Source organism: Phoenix dactylifera, chromosome 9 (assembly GCF_051530095.1).
Source record: "Phoenix dactylifera cultivar Ajwa chromosome 9, Ajwa_hap1_PhDact_Kaust_v1.1, whole genome shotgun sequence".
Taxonomy (NCBI): Eukaryota; Viridiplantae; Streptophyta; class Magnoliopsida; order Arecales; family Arecaceae; genus Phoenix; species Phoenix dactylifera.
In genome coordinates, this window is record NC_143198.1 from 8,390,049 (window position 1) to 8,403,541 (window position 13,493).

General features: G+C 38.7%; 1 protein-coding gene across 3 annotated transcripts in view; it reads right to left on the reverse strand.

The window, feature by feature from the left end:
• Positions 1–199: 199 nt before the first annotated feature.
• The window catches only part of LOC103721242 (putative cyclic nucleotide-gated ion channel 5), a 41,616-nt gene continuing 28,322 nt past the window's right edge, over positions 200–13,493 (reverse strand). For all 3 annotated transcript variants that reach the window (XM_088704169.2, XM_089925300.1, XM_089925301.1), the window contains 5 exons: positions 7,980–8,192; positions 3,746–4,050; positions 1,623–1,734; positions 1,279–1,515; positions 200–1,186 (listed from right to left, as the gene is read on the reverse strand). In XM_088704169.2, coding sequence (XP_088560295.2) covers positions 509–1,186; positions 1,279–1,515; positions 1,623–1,734; positions 3,746–4,050; positions 7,980–8,192 — 1,545 coding nt within the window. In that variant the 3' untranslated portion in view covers positions 200–508. The remainder of the gene's footprint in view (positions 1,187–1,278; positions 1,516–1,622; positions 1,735–3,745; positions 4,051–7,979; positions 8,193–13,493) is intronic.

Sequence of the window (13,493 nt, forward strand, 5' to 3'; positions counted from 1 at the left end):
TAGGCTAAAATATTGTATTTCAGTATTTACTATTTTTTTATTTTTCGAGAATTTTTTTTATTTTTTATTTTTTAAAAATAAAAATATAATTACAATGTTATAATGATATCTTACTCATATCATCCACTGTCTGATCTAGTTTTAAAAACATTAACCAATAGTAACCACATGATACAATCTCAGGAAACGGAGAAGATTAAACCATGCTCCACCAATTTCCACAATTTTCCATTTCCTTCCCACGCTTTCACAACATTCAAATATGGATCATATGTAATATACTTGCATATTTCCAACAAACAAAAAAGAAGAAACGCAGCAACTTCATAAGTACAACAAAATGCTTGGTGATGACCGCAACCAAATCAAGAACCACGATGCGTTAAGTAGCCCTCCAGATGCTATACGCTGATGTGCATGAACCGAAAAAGAGAAGGGCCTTACAATAATTAATTAAAAACCAAACCTTCTCGAGTTACCACCCCACCATAAGCTGCCAAAAACTGCGTTACTCCGCATCATACAGCGCGAAGTCAGGCTCAGGAGGCTTTCGCAATTTCGCCAGCTCTCTCATGCTCTTGCTCCGGAGTTTACGAACTCCGCGAAGAGCATTGGCTGCAAACCGAGATGCATAGATGGTTGCTCCAAGGCTCGAACCACCATTCATGGGATCACCTGCTCCTGCCATCTCTTCCCTGCGTCGAAGTTCTGCCATTTTCCTCTTGGTATAGCGTCGCCATGCTGCTTGGATAAAGCAGGCCGCCCATGTCCTCCACTGCTGCGAATAGAAGCGGAAGGTGTGCTGAATCTGTTTGCTGTGAAGCCGTCTGAACTGGCTCGCCACAAACTTTAATTCGTCAGCAACTAAAGCGAAGGCTTCCACTTCTGTCAAAGCTTTTACAGTCCTCGTGGACGAGGGAAGATTGGAGCTAGACTTTGGATCCAGAGCCCAGGTTAACAACTCCTCGCCGCAGAAATCTGCCTCTTTTAGCAAACCTCGATTGAAAAAACCACTTCTTCCGCCATCAGTAGTTACACTCTCCAAGCGACCACGAATGATGAAGATCATCTCGTCCACTGGATCTCCTTCCCTTACGATGTAAGTATTTTCCGTGTACAGGCTTGGTTTCAGCCGTTCGCAAATTGCATCTAGCAACCTCTCATCCATGTTCTCGAACAGAGGGACCTACCAACCAGGAATAAGGAGCCAAGCTAATAGGCCATTTGTATAGATTTAGCAATGAAGAGAGAGCATAGAGATAAAAATCTATCACGTACTCTTTTCACCAAAGCTAAACAAAGATGGCGCTTGATGTCCCTCCTAAGGTCCTTAGGCAGGCTCTGAACCAAGGTTTCTTCATCCACTCCTCGTGTCTCCAACCATTTATATTGATCGTATCGCCTAACTCGTTCCCTAAGATCCTGCGGCAGCAAGCGGTGATGCATCCATTGCTCTGAGTCACGCCTTTTGACTCTCATCTCTTCAAGCCGTAATGTCAGAGACTGGAGGTAAGTCTGAAAAGAAGTACAGATATGATCAGAAAGAGAAGAAGATTAAAGAATGTCCGCTGTAATAGATCCTTGAGTTTTTTCAGAATTTAATGAAGCCCAGCATGGGATACCTGCATGTTGCCAATAAGGAGTCCAAAGAGAATGAGTCCAAAGATAGCTAGTGCTATAGAAAAGATAACCTCTCCAGGAAAAGTGCTTGTTTCGAGTCCTTGGCCAAGGGTACTGTTGCATGCATTGCAGAAGAGGTTAAAAATAATTAGCAGAACACAGGTCGGTTTTGGACAACTTTTGCATGCTGAATGTTATATATAAGCTCCACACTGAAGTTATCCATCTTATTCTGCAATTGTAAAAAACTTCATATCATTTGCTAAAAGGGAATGCATGTTCTATACCTATGTAGGTCCCAAACTCAAGACCAATGCGGTCACAAAACCAAATAAAAGTGGAAGGTTGATTTCAGATAAGGATGCCAGATGTTTGGTCAATTTTACAACTCTAAGCATGTGAAACATATGAGTAAGTTCTAGATGCAATGACATAGAAGTCATTGGATCTATCATATTGTCAACCTTCTGTCTCCTATTTTTTCAACGGCTGTTATCAAATGAAACAGTGGCATCAAAAGGCTGGTTCTAGAGTGTCCTCTAATCTTACAAATTATTTTTGGTTAACCACTGAGTATTACCTATTAAAAAAAAAATTATTATGCTAAATAGAGCACCCCATCCATCACATGGATCTGTAATTTCTAATAGGATTTGTTAACAGAAAGTTGATCGTGTGGCCAACCTGGTCCTAAAATATTCTTTGACTTTATGTGAGAGAGATTAGAGATCATTCTCTTCTAGTCACCTTCGCATGTGCAGAAGTGAAGGCCTTCAACACCAGAATGCAGATCTCACAAACAAGAAGAAAGGAAAGAAAGGATGATAATTGAACCAAGGTCTGACACCATGCAATGACTCAAGGTCTTCTACTAGGCATTATGAATCATCATGAAATAAACTCAAAGGTTATAATGGTGCAACAAATATCCACAAAACTTCAGAAACATTTGCTGCTTAAAGGGGTTATAAAGTGGAAGAGGAAGAGGAAAGATAATTACTAACTAATGATGCTTGTAAAAAAAGGAAAATTGCGCTGAATAGACAGAGATGAAGAAAACAAAGGTGGATAGGTAAAGCAACAAGCGTTAACTAATTAACAATGTATAACCACCCATTACATGCGGCCAGAACAATGCATGTGGTGATATAACGGAGTCAAGACAGATAAGAATCAGAACAATAGATAACCCGGGATAATTAAATAAATAACCTCCAGTAAAGCTGAGATCTGATAATATGTTAACTAACCAGTTAATCCCAAAAGCCTAAGATGACAGGGAAAAGGTCAACAATGTACATTATGCTTCACACCAAGTCAGTTCCTTGCACCTCTAGTTTTGTTGAGATGCCTACAGTTATGACCCCATGAGGTCACTGAATGATAAAATGGGGTCAATTGTTATTTGGACAATAACAATGCTACAATGGTCCAGGCCAGTTATACGGTTCCAAAACCAATACTAAACCAAATATTACACAATAGGTAGGAATCAGCACAAGAATCTCAAAAACTAGAAGGAAAATAAGTACAAATAAACCAGAGTTGCCTGTGTATATAAGATCATCAACTATACTTGACAAACAAACAGCGTCAATATCTTATAGGCAGATTTTAGTCTAAATCTTAGACAACATCAAAATTGGGAGAGAGCTTTCAAGTTTCAATCTAATGATGTTTAGTTGAGCCAAACTAACAAGTTGCCAAAATGATAACTGCCCAAGGAATTGATTGCAGAGGAGCTGAACTTATTTAGCATATGATATCTAAAATACATTAAGAGCAAAAAGGGAACTGATAATGAGGCTCACTGGCATGGTTTCATATATAAGTAGACCTATGTTGAAAATGGTCGCTTTTATGCAACCACTGGCATGAAGATGGCTGAGGAGCCTTAAAAAAAAGTTTGACAGTATAACATACAGAGTCCAAAGAGAGTATTGCTTCTTGATATTTATTGTCATATAACAGTTATTGTCACAAAAAGTAAAGAAAACTTGCATGTTTGACTCCATATGCTAATAACCCATGCCATAAAATAAACCAAAATAGAGTCTCGACTAAAACTGCATCTAACAAATGCAACTCATATTCTTAGACAGTAACACCAAAAGAGGGGTCTTACCTCAGGTTTCGCAGACCCCACCATAAGCAATAACAAAGCTTTGGAAAGAATTTATACGATGAAACAACTCCAGATGTCAACGACTGCTTATAAATTCCAAAATTAAATAGTGGATTATCATCATCCAATGAACACTGCTTGCCAGTCACTTCCTGACTGACTTTGCTCCAGCTGGCAAACAATTCCAAATCCTCACTTCCACAATACAAGTAGGCTGAATCACACCCTTTAACACTCCTACAAGCTAAACGCCAGCAATCATTTTCACGTTCCACAGCTAAATAGTACCAGAAAGCACCAACTATCTGCAAATACAACAAAATGACGATGACGATGACGATAGTAATAATGATGATAGAAGTATCAATAATATATCTTGGTATATTAGTGGATAACAAAACTGAACAGCATCTCTTATCAGTTAATTTGCAGTTAGAAAAAAAAAACCTTAATGTAGTCTGCTGCAAGGTTCGCCGTACCGGTCAGAGACTATGGGTATATGGATGCACATGCTCATAGTCAGAGATGATTTATTTATTTATTTTGGATGAGCCAATATGATGAATTCTCCTATGAAAAGTAATTAAAACATAAATAAAAAGAAAAATAAACAAAAAAACCTTAAAGCCAATCTTTAGGACTCATCTTTGTGTTACTAATAAAGAGTAGCATATTTCTTTCCTCATATGTGCAAGTAATAGAAATAACTTAATTATTATTTCTCCACCAGTTAATACCTATTTTTTAGCACTTTTTTCTTTTTCTTGATATCTATGTCAAATCTTCCTTTGCATCCTTAAAACCTAACCCTTCCATCCTTGTGACCTGAGACCCTAAACTTTGAAGAGTTAATCTGATCCACTCAATGCCTAATTCCTCACTTCTTCACATCTATTGTCCCCAAATACCAAAAGTTTAAATGGAAATTCCAAATGCCTGGTATCAAGTCTAGTTAATTTTTCTTTCCTTGCTTTAGAAAATTACTTGCTAGTTCACTTGGAACAAAAACTCAGACCTTCGCACTAAATGACGGCAATATAGGAATATATCGAACCATAGTTCCATATTTCTTAGGCTTATCTCCATCTGCACACAGTTTTTGCAACAAGATTCCAATACCACATTCTAATTCTAATAAAAAATTAGAGATGATCTAAAATCTTTTATTTAATCGGATTTTGGAAACATAATTGGCAGAAATTTATATTTTAATTTCAGTTTTTAGGCTTTTATCTTATTTCTAGCAATTTTACATACTATTTTTCAAGGTTACTCTTGTAATGGATTTTTGAGCCCTACATTAAATAGGACTATAATCTACAGATCCAACTTTAGATCTAGGTTGAGTTGGCCAAGCTTTTGTCGTCATTATTTTAGCATTCCAAAGTGATCTTATGCTTCCAATGCAGGGTTCCATAGAAATACAAATGCTACTATTTTTGGATTTTTAAAATTTTTTGAGAGTGGTGTCTTTGATTGAGTTAGAGTTCTATGGTCCATCGTAGATCAGCTGAGAAGCTTCTCATTGTAAGGAAACATTGTTTTAAGGTTAAGTGTCCATAATAAAGGTCCATAGAGAATGACGAATTTTCTAGGACTTATGAAATATCTTGAATGGAATTAGCTCCTTTTTGGAGATTTTTTCTTTTATCTCTCTTCTCTCTACATTTCATCTCATCCTCTATCCAACCCCATTTTCTTCTCTTTTCCCTTCCTTCTACTATCTTTCTCGCTGTTTTGACTCACATAAAAAATAGAATATTCAGATCTGTTCAAGTTCAAATTTTATTTCTGCATGCATATATTTTAGTTGCAGCCCTAATGTCATGGGAGCTGCATCAGGTTTCCCACAACCTATAGGTTGACCTCTTTCCTAAACCCCATTAGATCCAATAGCCTAAAGCTTGCCCGACATCAACATGCATTCATCATCAACTGCATCGAAAAAGGAAATTCTCATGGAGTTCAAGCATATATAAGGATGTGGAACCATGGTTGTTATAGGTGACTGCCTGGATGGTAGATGGGCCTTTGGATGCCTAGGTGACCTCTGTCTGGAAGATATCCTATATAAGCATGTGCACATGTAAAGAGAGGACTTTGCACCTACTGTCAAATTTGATGATGCTGGTTGTAAAATGAAAATCTATATTGTTGGATGTGATTTACATGATTTAAAATGCATGCAAACAAAAAATTCATATAGTTTGGAGATCCCCTTGCTTATTCAACAAGTGGGCCCCGATAAATAGTTTCAATGGGCACATTGTGGTGTTTAGTTTTTGTAGTAACTTGACAGATAGGCCAAGGTTATCCATATCATATGAAGGGCATTTTAGGATTTGTAGATCACAGTCAAATGTTTAGATTTTAATTATGGAGGTAAAGTTCTCACTTACACCCTATGTATAACTGCACCATACATATATACGTATAAATAAATACATGTCTATGTACTTGTGTGTATGTTTATGACACATGAAGCTAAGAATGTATTTTGACTGTTCGGGGCGTACTCGCACTGTATAGTGAGACACCGGTTTACCAAAAAAAAAAAAAAAAAGCTAAAAACAGGGAGGAGAAAAAAGCTTGAGCACTAAGAAAGTGATACAAATCTTTCATCCAAAACTCTAAACTCATACTTACACTACCTTTTAAGCTAAGATGACAATGATATATTTTATTACTTCTACTATACTTTTGAATATGTCTTGTAAGTTTTTCAGTTGTTCATGTTGACCATTTGTGACCTTAGGCATGTTATAATGATAATTTATTGAAATATATTGAAAAATTACAATAATTTTATCTGCTAATTGAGCAATTGCCCTGACACTTGGCCGATTGCCTAGGAAATAGGCTAGGTCCATTGCTAGAGTTTAACTATGCTATTTGACAATAATATGTTGAACCATGCCCTCTGCTGAGTTTTTGCCATTCAAACAACCTAATAGCCAATATTAGGAATGACTTCTATAAGTAAAGCAAAGGCAACTGCTATAGCATTGAATTCTTTTGACTTGGTTTGAATTTTCTTTACTATTTTGAGATCACTTAGGAATTCTTTAGTCTGGCATTATACTTACAATTAATGCTATTCTGTAGAAGTTTATTCCAAGGACTATGCCTAATTGCATGTCTTTTGTGGTCGACAAAAACTTGGACTTTGAAGAGCCATAAATTGTGATGTTTTAGTTGCTTAGAGCCAAGGTCCACAATCTCGTTACTAGGTACTGTATTGAAACCTGATTGATTTGGTATGGTACGAAATAGTACGGTACACTTCTATACCAAAATAGCTCTTTAATCATTTTTCTCAATTTTTATCTTGGTATGCCTCCATACAGGTTAGTATGTCTTAGTACGGGCCAGTACACACCTCGATAAGGGGCGGTATACCTCAGTACGGGACGATACAGAGATTGTACTAACTTGAAGTTAAGTTTCGTATTGGTTTCCTCACAGTACGGTATAATTAACCCCGTACCGAGCGGTATGGCAGACCATGCTTCTACCAATACCTTAATCTCAGAGTCCATAATAAGACAAGGCTATTGAAAGTGTTGTTTGATTCATGGAAGTTCACTATAATCAAGTTTATCAGGTTAAAAAAAGTTGTAGCTACTTTGATTCATTTGGCTGATCTTGATATGATTTTTCTTGATGACATGGATTATGTAAATTAAAATTATCATCAATTTTGCTTCTAGGTAAGTCATTCAAAACCCTGTCATGCATTATGATTAATAGGTTAAGTTGTAATTAAGTAAACAATATATTTATCTGTGATAAAAACCTACTGGGTGACTCACATGCTCACTTATTTGGTCCAACTCCAACTCAAATCTTGGCTTATGCAATTCTGTGTAAGTACCACAATTGATCTAGGTGAGATGCTAAATTCTTCCTAAATCTAAATGGTAAGATGCATCAAATTATCCTGTTATTGCTTGTCTTGCAATATAATTGAGAAGGGAATGCCTAAGTTTAAGCATGCAATTCAGAGACACATATATGTCCATCAAAAAGAAAATAAAAAATAACCCTATGATATCAAGAAGAAATATTCATGGCCATGTTTATCTATTGTTCCATACTATGATTGGAAGAGGTTCTGTCTGGTCATTTTACATTGAACTTCATTGCCTCCAAAAAGATATTTTAGAATGAACCTCCACACACTACATAAAAGAATCTTCCCTGAATCATAGTCACCCAATCTAAATGTACTTACATGACTGGCAAGCATATACCACAGCAGATAGTATGCAGCGCCAGCCCAAGCAGTTTCAGCAAAGACGCCAGCTGTCCTTTTTAACTCTGATGTTAATGGGAAAATCCGGAAGAATCTGGGAATAAGTTGAAGCATGACAATAAAAAGCAATGCATCTCTTGTAATCCTTACATCTATACCAGTTAAAGTATTGAGGAATCTCCAGACAATAATCTGTAAAATATCATATAAATAATGTTAGCCTAGAAAATTACCAAAAACAAAAACAACATACATCCATGTTAAAAGTTCAATTAAACAAAGTGTGTGAGCATTTTAAAAGCTTCAGTATCAGACAAAACCTATACGGCATAGGGCTAGTTACTCCAATATGAGCATATGATTTTTGCTCTGACCCAAAAAATGAATGAGACCACATAATCAATAAAAACACAATAGATATACTGATCTTCATAAAAGCAGTTAAATCTAAATTCTTGTGCCTGATACACACTCGTTTTCATACATTTTATGCATATGTATTACCCTTATGATTTTGAAATGGCAGGAAATTGCACATGGGGTATTTTGTTATTCTTCAGTAGGCTATAGTGAGAGTTGATTACATCATGGGAGTTGCATCAATAACCTTATATTTTAAAGTACAACCTAATGGTTTGAACATTAATGATAGATTGATTTGTTATGTGCATGAACTGTCCATAAACTAGTCACTGGAATTTTCACAAGGTTGTTCAATTTCCTCAAAATTAGTGGATAGTCACAACAAGTAGCAAGGTACGCCGAACCGGTACCGGTCGGAGTATTGGTGGAGACCCGGACGGTTCGGTACCGGTTCAGGTGGTACTGAACCGGTTTGGGTGGTTCGGCCGGGTTTCGGCTACAACGACAATTTTTTTTTTTGGGAGGGAGGGGGAGTTCTCTCTCTTTTGGATCTTCTTCTATGGAATTAAGTCAACTTTGATATTTTTTATTTTTTTTTTGATATTTTTTCATGTTTTTTGATGTTTCTATGTTTAGGTTTAAGGTCTAAGCTAGATGATGCATCTTATTACTTTCAAATGATACAAATCATAAAATGAAGAACATAAAATATCTTCAAATTAAGATATTTTAAAAAGCTACATTCAAAAAGTGCCGTGTGTTGTGGTCAAAAAGACCACAACGCGTGGCTTGTCTATAAAAAAAAAGCAAACCGATGCGAACCAGACCGGTTCGCACTGGTATAAGGATGTATCGGTGCGAACCGGACTTATACGAACTTGGAAGCCGGAACTGTTTTCCACGGCTGTATCAGACCGGTCTGGTACGGGCTGAACCGGCCGGTACGGGTTGATTCAGCAGACCATGACAAGTAGTTTCTTAATATATTAAATAAGGATAAACAAAGGAAACCAACAATATACAGATACCAACCAACATAGATCATTCCCACCACACAATAGTACAACATTAGAAGTACATTTTTGAGGTACTTCGCAGGCACTCAGTCTATATCAGTATACATATAGAAATAAAATAAATATTAGTTGGTAGTCAATTGGATAGATGGAAATGAATGATTAAGCTTTTTCTTCGTATAATAGGTAAAAAAAGGAAAAAATGAACGGAGCAGAAAACTTTGTCAATATAGTATTTATGCAATGGTGATGCAACAGCATAGCATCTTTCTCATTCAAAGTTGATTAACTCAAGTTTTATGTACTCAGAACCAAAACAAATCAAGTTTTGGTTTCAATATAGCTATTTGGCTTGATTCCTAAGTTGGAGCTGGACATGGTCTGCTGTACCGATCGGTACGGGTCGGTACGGGCCGGTACATACCGGTACCGGACGGAACCAGTACGGTACAGCTATATTTTTCGGTTCCAACTATTCGCAACCTGTACCAGCCGATACCGACCCGTACCGAACCGGTACCGGCCCGGTTAGGCCCGTACCGACTCGGTACCAACCCGTACCGACCGGCCCGTACCGATCCCCATTGTTTTTTGGCTTTTAGCCTGAACCAGCTGAATCGGTACGGTACCGGTTCAGTTCGGTATGGTACCGGTACCGTACCAGTACCGGTGCCCACCGGTATGCCGGTACGGTCTGTATAGCGGACCTTGGCCAAGGTTCGCGGTACCGATGGTACCGACGTACCGGTCGGCTCCGGTAACGGTACGGTACCGGTGCCGAACCGAGCCGAACCGATACCGTACCGATGGAGCACATTCGGCCTGGTTTCGACCCCATCGTCGTTTTTTTTTTTGGAGTTCTTTCACTTTTGGATATTTTTTTGATGTTTTTATGTTTAGGTTTAAGGTTAAAAGTAGATGATGCAACTTATTACTTCCAAATGATTCAAATAATGAGATTAAGAACATAAAATATTTTTAAATTAAGATACAATCAATTGCATACATTTAAAGTACTCTCGAATATCTAAAATCGAGTTGAGTGGCACTTTTCAAAGTGCCCCAGTGTGGCACTTTGAAAAGTGCCCCAGTGTGGCACTTTTGAAAGTGCCAGCCTCTGGCCAGCACTGTGGCATTTTCAAAGTGCCACAGCACTGGCACTATTTTTCAGAAGCGAATCGGTGGGAACCGGCTCGGTTCGCACCGGTTCGAGCTCCTACCGGTGCGAACCGAGCGGTTCGCACCGGTTCACACATGTACCGGTGCGAACCGAGCCGGTTCGCACCGGTACGAGACTCAAACCAAACGGTTCCGACCCAATATGGGTCGGAACCGTTTTATACCCCTGTACCGGACCGGTGCGGCTCGATACCGGTCCGGTACGGGCTGAACCGACCGGTACAGGTCGGTTCAGCAAACCTTGATACAAACCATGTAGAAGTAGAACCCTTATGGCTCAGCAAATTATAGACTGTAGAGTAGGTCTTGTAGGTTATTGGCCTGACTACAGGTCCACATGCAAGACTTCAAATGAAGAAGACTGTATGACAAATGATCTAAAAATCTAAAGAAGTTGCAGTCAGAAAGAAAAGTATTGGAATTTTTTTTTTGGTAAAGTATTGGAAATTCAATACAGGAAAAAAAAATCAAAACAGGAAAAAAAAAGATGACACAGATGGGACAATGAAGCAAAGATCAATTTTGGTTGGTGATTATGCTAAACATTTAAAAGAACATATACAACCAAACTTGTGGAGTAAACTGCATCTCCAACAACCACCTCACCAAGAACAATCAATTTAACATGCAGTTGGTGATTTTAACCTGAAGAATAAAACATAAAAGAATTTATATCTATATTTTAACAAATGAAAATAATCCTTAAATATATATAATTACCACATCAAGAATGTAAACAATGTCAGAAACATACTAACACCCATATGAGCATCAATCCTTGTAGAATTAATTTAGATTCTTTTAAATGAAGAATCATGGTTTTATACAAGATCTGCCGTACCGGTACCGGTCGGCGTACCGGTACCGGTCGGCGTTCCAGTGGCCAGCTGGACCGGTACGATACCGGTCGGTACCGGTACGTACCGGCCGGTACCGCGAGCCAGACATTTTGATTCTTTTTTTTAAATGTTGTCTCTGTTGGATCTTAAATTAAGTGAAAATTGATTTTTTTATTATTTTTTTATGATTTTTGATGTTTTTATATTTAAATTTAGGGTTGAAATTTGAAACATATATGATGCATGATTGCATGTTATATTTTCCTGCCGTTCCAAATGATAAAATGATATACATAAAATATCTTCAAATTAAGATACAATCATTTACATGCATTTAAAGTACTCTAGGATATCCAAAATCGGGACGAGTGCCGATGGCTCTCGTAGATATCCGGATCATAAGTATAATCAGGAGGAGGCAAATCAACCCAATCAGAAGGAACGCGCGCCAGGTTATAAGAACTGTCGGATCTCTCGCTCACGCTCTGGCTCTGAGAGGTGTCCTCTGATTGTGTAGGGGTCCATCCAAATATGGCGGAAGCAAAATCCAATGCACCATATCCATATTTGTCAGGTTGAGGCTGTGGATAATAGAATCTGTATCCGTATGTTGTCGGATCTGCAGTCGTATCCTGTCTTCCTGAACGACCTCGAGGAGCCCGTCTTCTATATCCAATGATATCCTCACGAAATCTATCAGGTGGTCGACCGTGGTCCGTATCCTGTGTAGCACCCATAAATTGGGTCTCACCGGTGAAATAAAGACCACACTCCGGCTGTGTCTCATGAGTACCATATTGTCCTCCGCTCCCTCCATGGCTAGAAGATCCATTACCACCAGAACCTTCATCGCTGCTAGTCCAAGTCTCTTCCTCGACACTCTCCATTGGGACCCTTTGTTTTTCTTTTCTGGCCCTCTCTGTCTGGCTCCCCTGTGCCTGCGGCTGATCAGCTCTGGGAGTACGTGGAATATTGCGCTCAGCCCATTGCTCTGGATCGACCCCAGCTTCGGTGGCTATAAAGGTAGCTGGTCGTGGAGGCGATCCTGGCTCGTCAAGCTCGGGCTCCTGCTGCTGGCCTACAAGCCAGCCGAGTAGTGGATCATCGTCATCAGCGGTGAAGGTCCCGTAAATCGGATCTGTATACTTGAGCTCCACTTCCTTCTGGATGCACTTTAGCCTCAACCGCAAATTGTAATGCACATAAATAAGGTCGTTGAGGCGCTTTTGCGTCAAACGATTTCTTTGTTTGCTGTGGATAAGGGCGAAGGTGGACCAATTGCGCTCACATCCACTAGAGGAGACTGTTTGGGAGAGGATCCGGATAGCTATCCACTTTAAATTTCTCGCGGATCCGCCAAAATGCACCCACCATTCAGCTGCAAAAATATTTATGAAAATTACATATATGATAGTTCCATAATAGTAACTAAGTAACACCAGGTGAATGTTTTCCTGATGTGTCACGTACCTGGATTCATATTATGTTTGCTGACGACAGCCGCTCGTTAGCCAAAACTGTAGCTGCCCTCTCTAAATAATTTGCTCTGTGAAAAATAAGCATAAGAAAATCATGTTAATAATTGAAGATGCCGATATACTTACACATGCTGGTAATTACTAAATCATAATTATCTCTTCAAGACATAGGGCCGCTTTTTCTGGATCATGCTCCATCTTGTAAATCACATTACGCAAAGCATCCAGAAGTGTTTCATCCATACCAATTCTATCTATGTTGTACTGAAACCGGGGTTTAGGTAGTATGCTGCACATATACGAGACTATCTTAGTATAATTATATAATTACATCACTATAATTATATCTTAGCTTACCTGCTAGATGTAATTCCGTACCCATTTGCGCTCCCCACCGTTGCTCAATGATGTTGATGTACGACTGGCCATGTGCTGGATCTGCCTCCATAATCTGATCCTTTGCCTTGACCATCATGTGATACAAAAACCCCATCTGGAGGTAGATCTCGCTATCTACAGCCCGCAGCACTTCATATAATGGTTTGATAGCCTTGACTATTATAGTAGCCCGCAGCCAGAGTGACTGTCTCATCACCAAGTCTTCTATCTTGCTTCCTT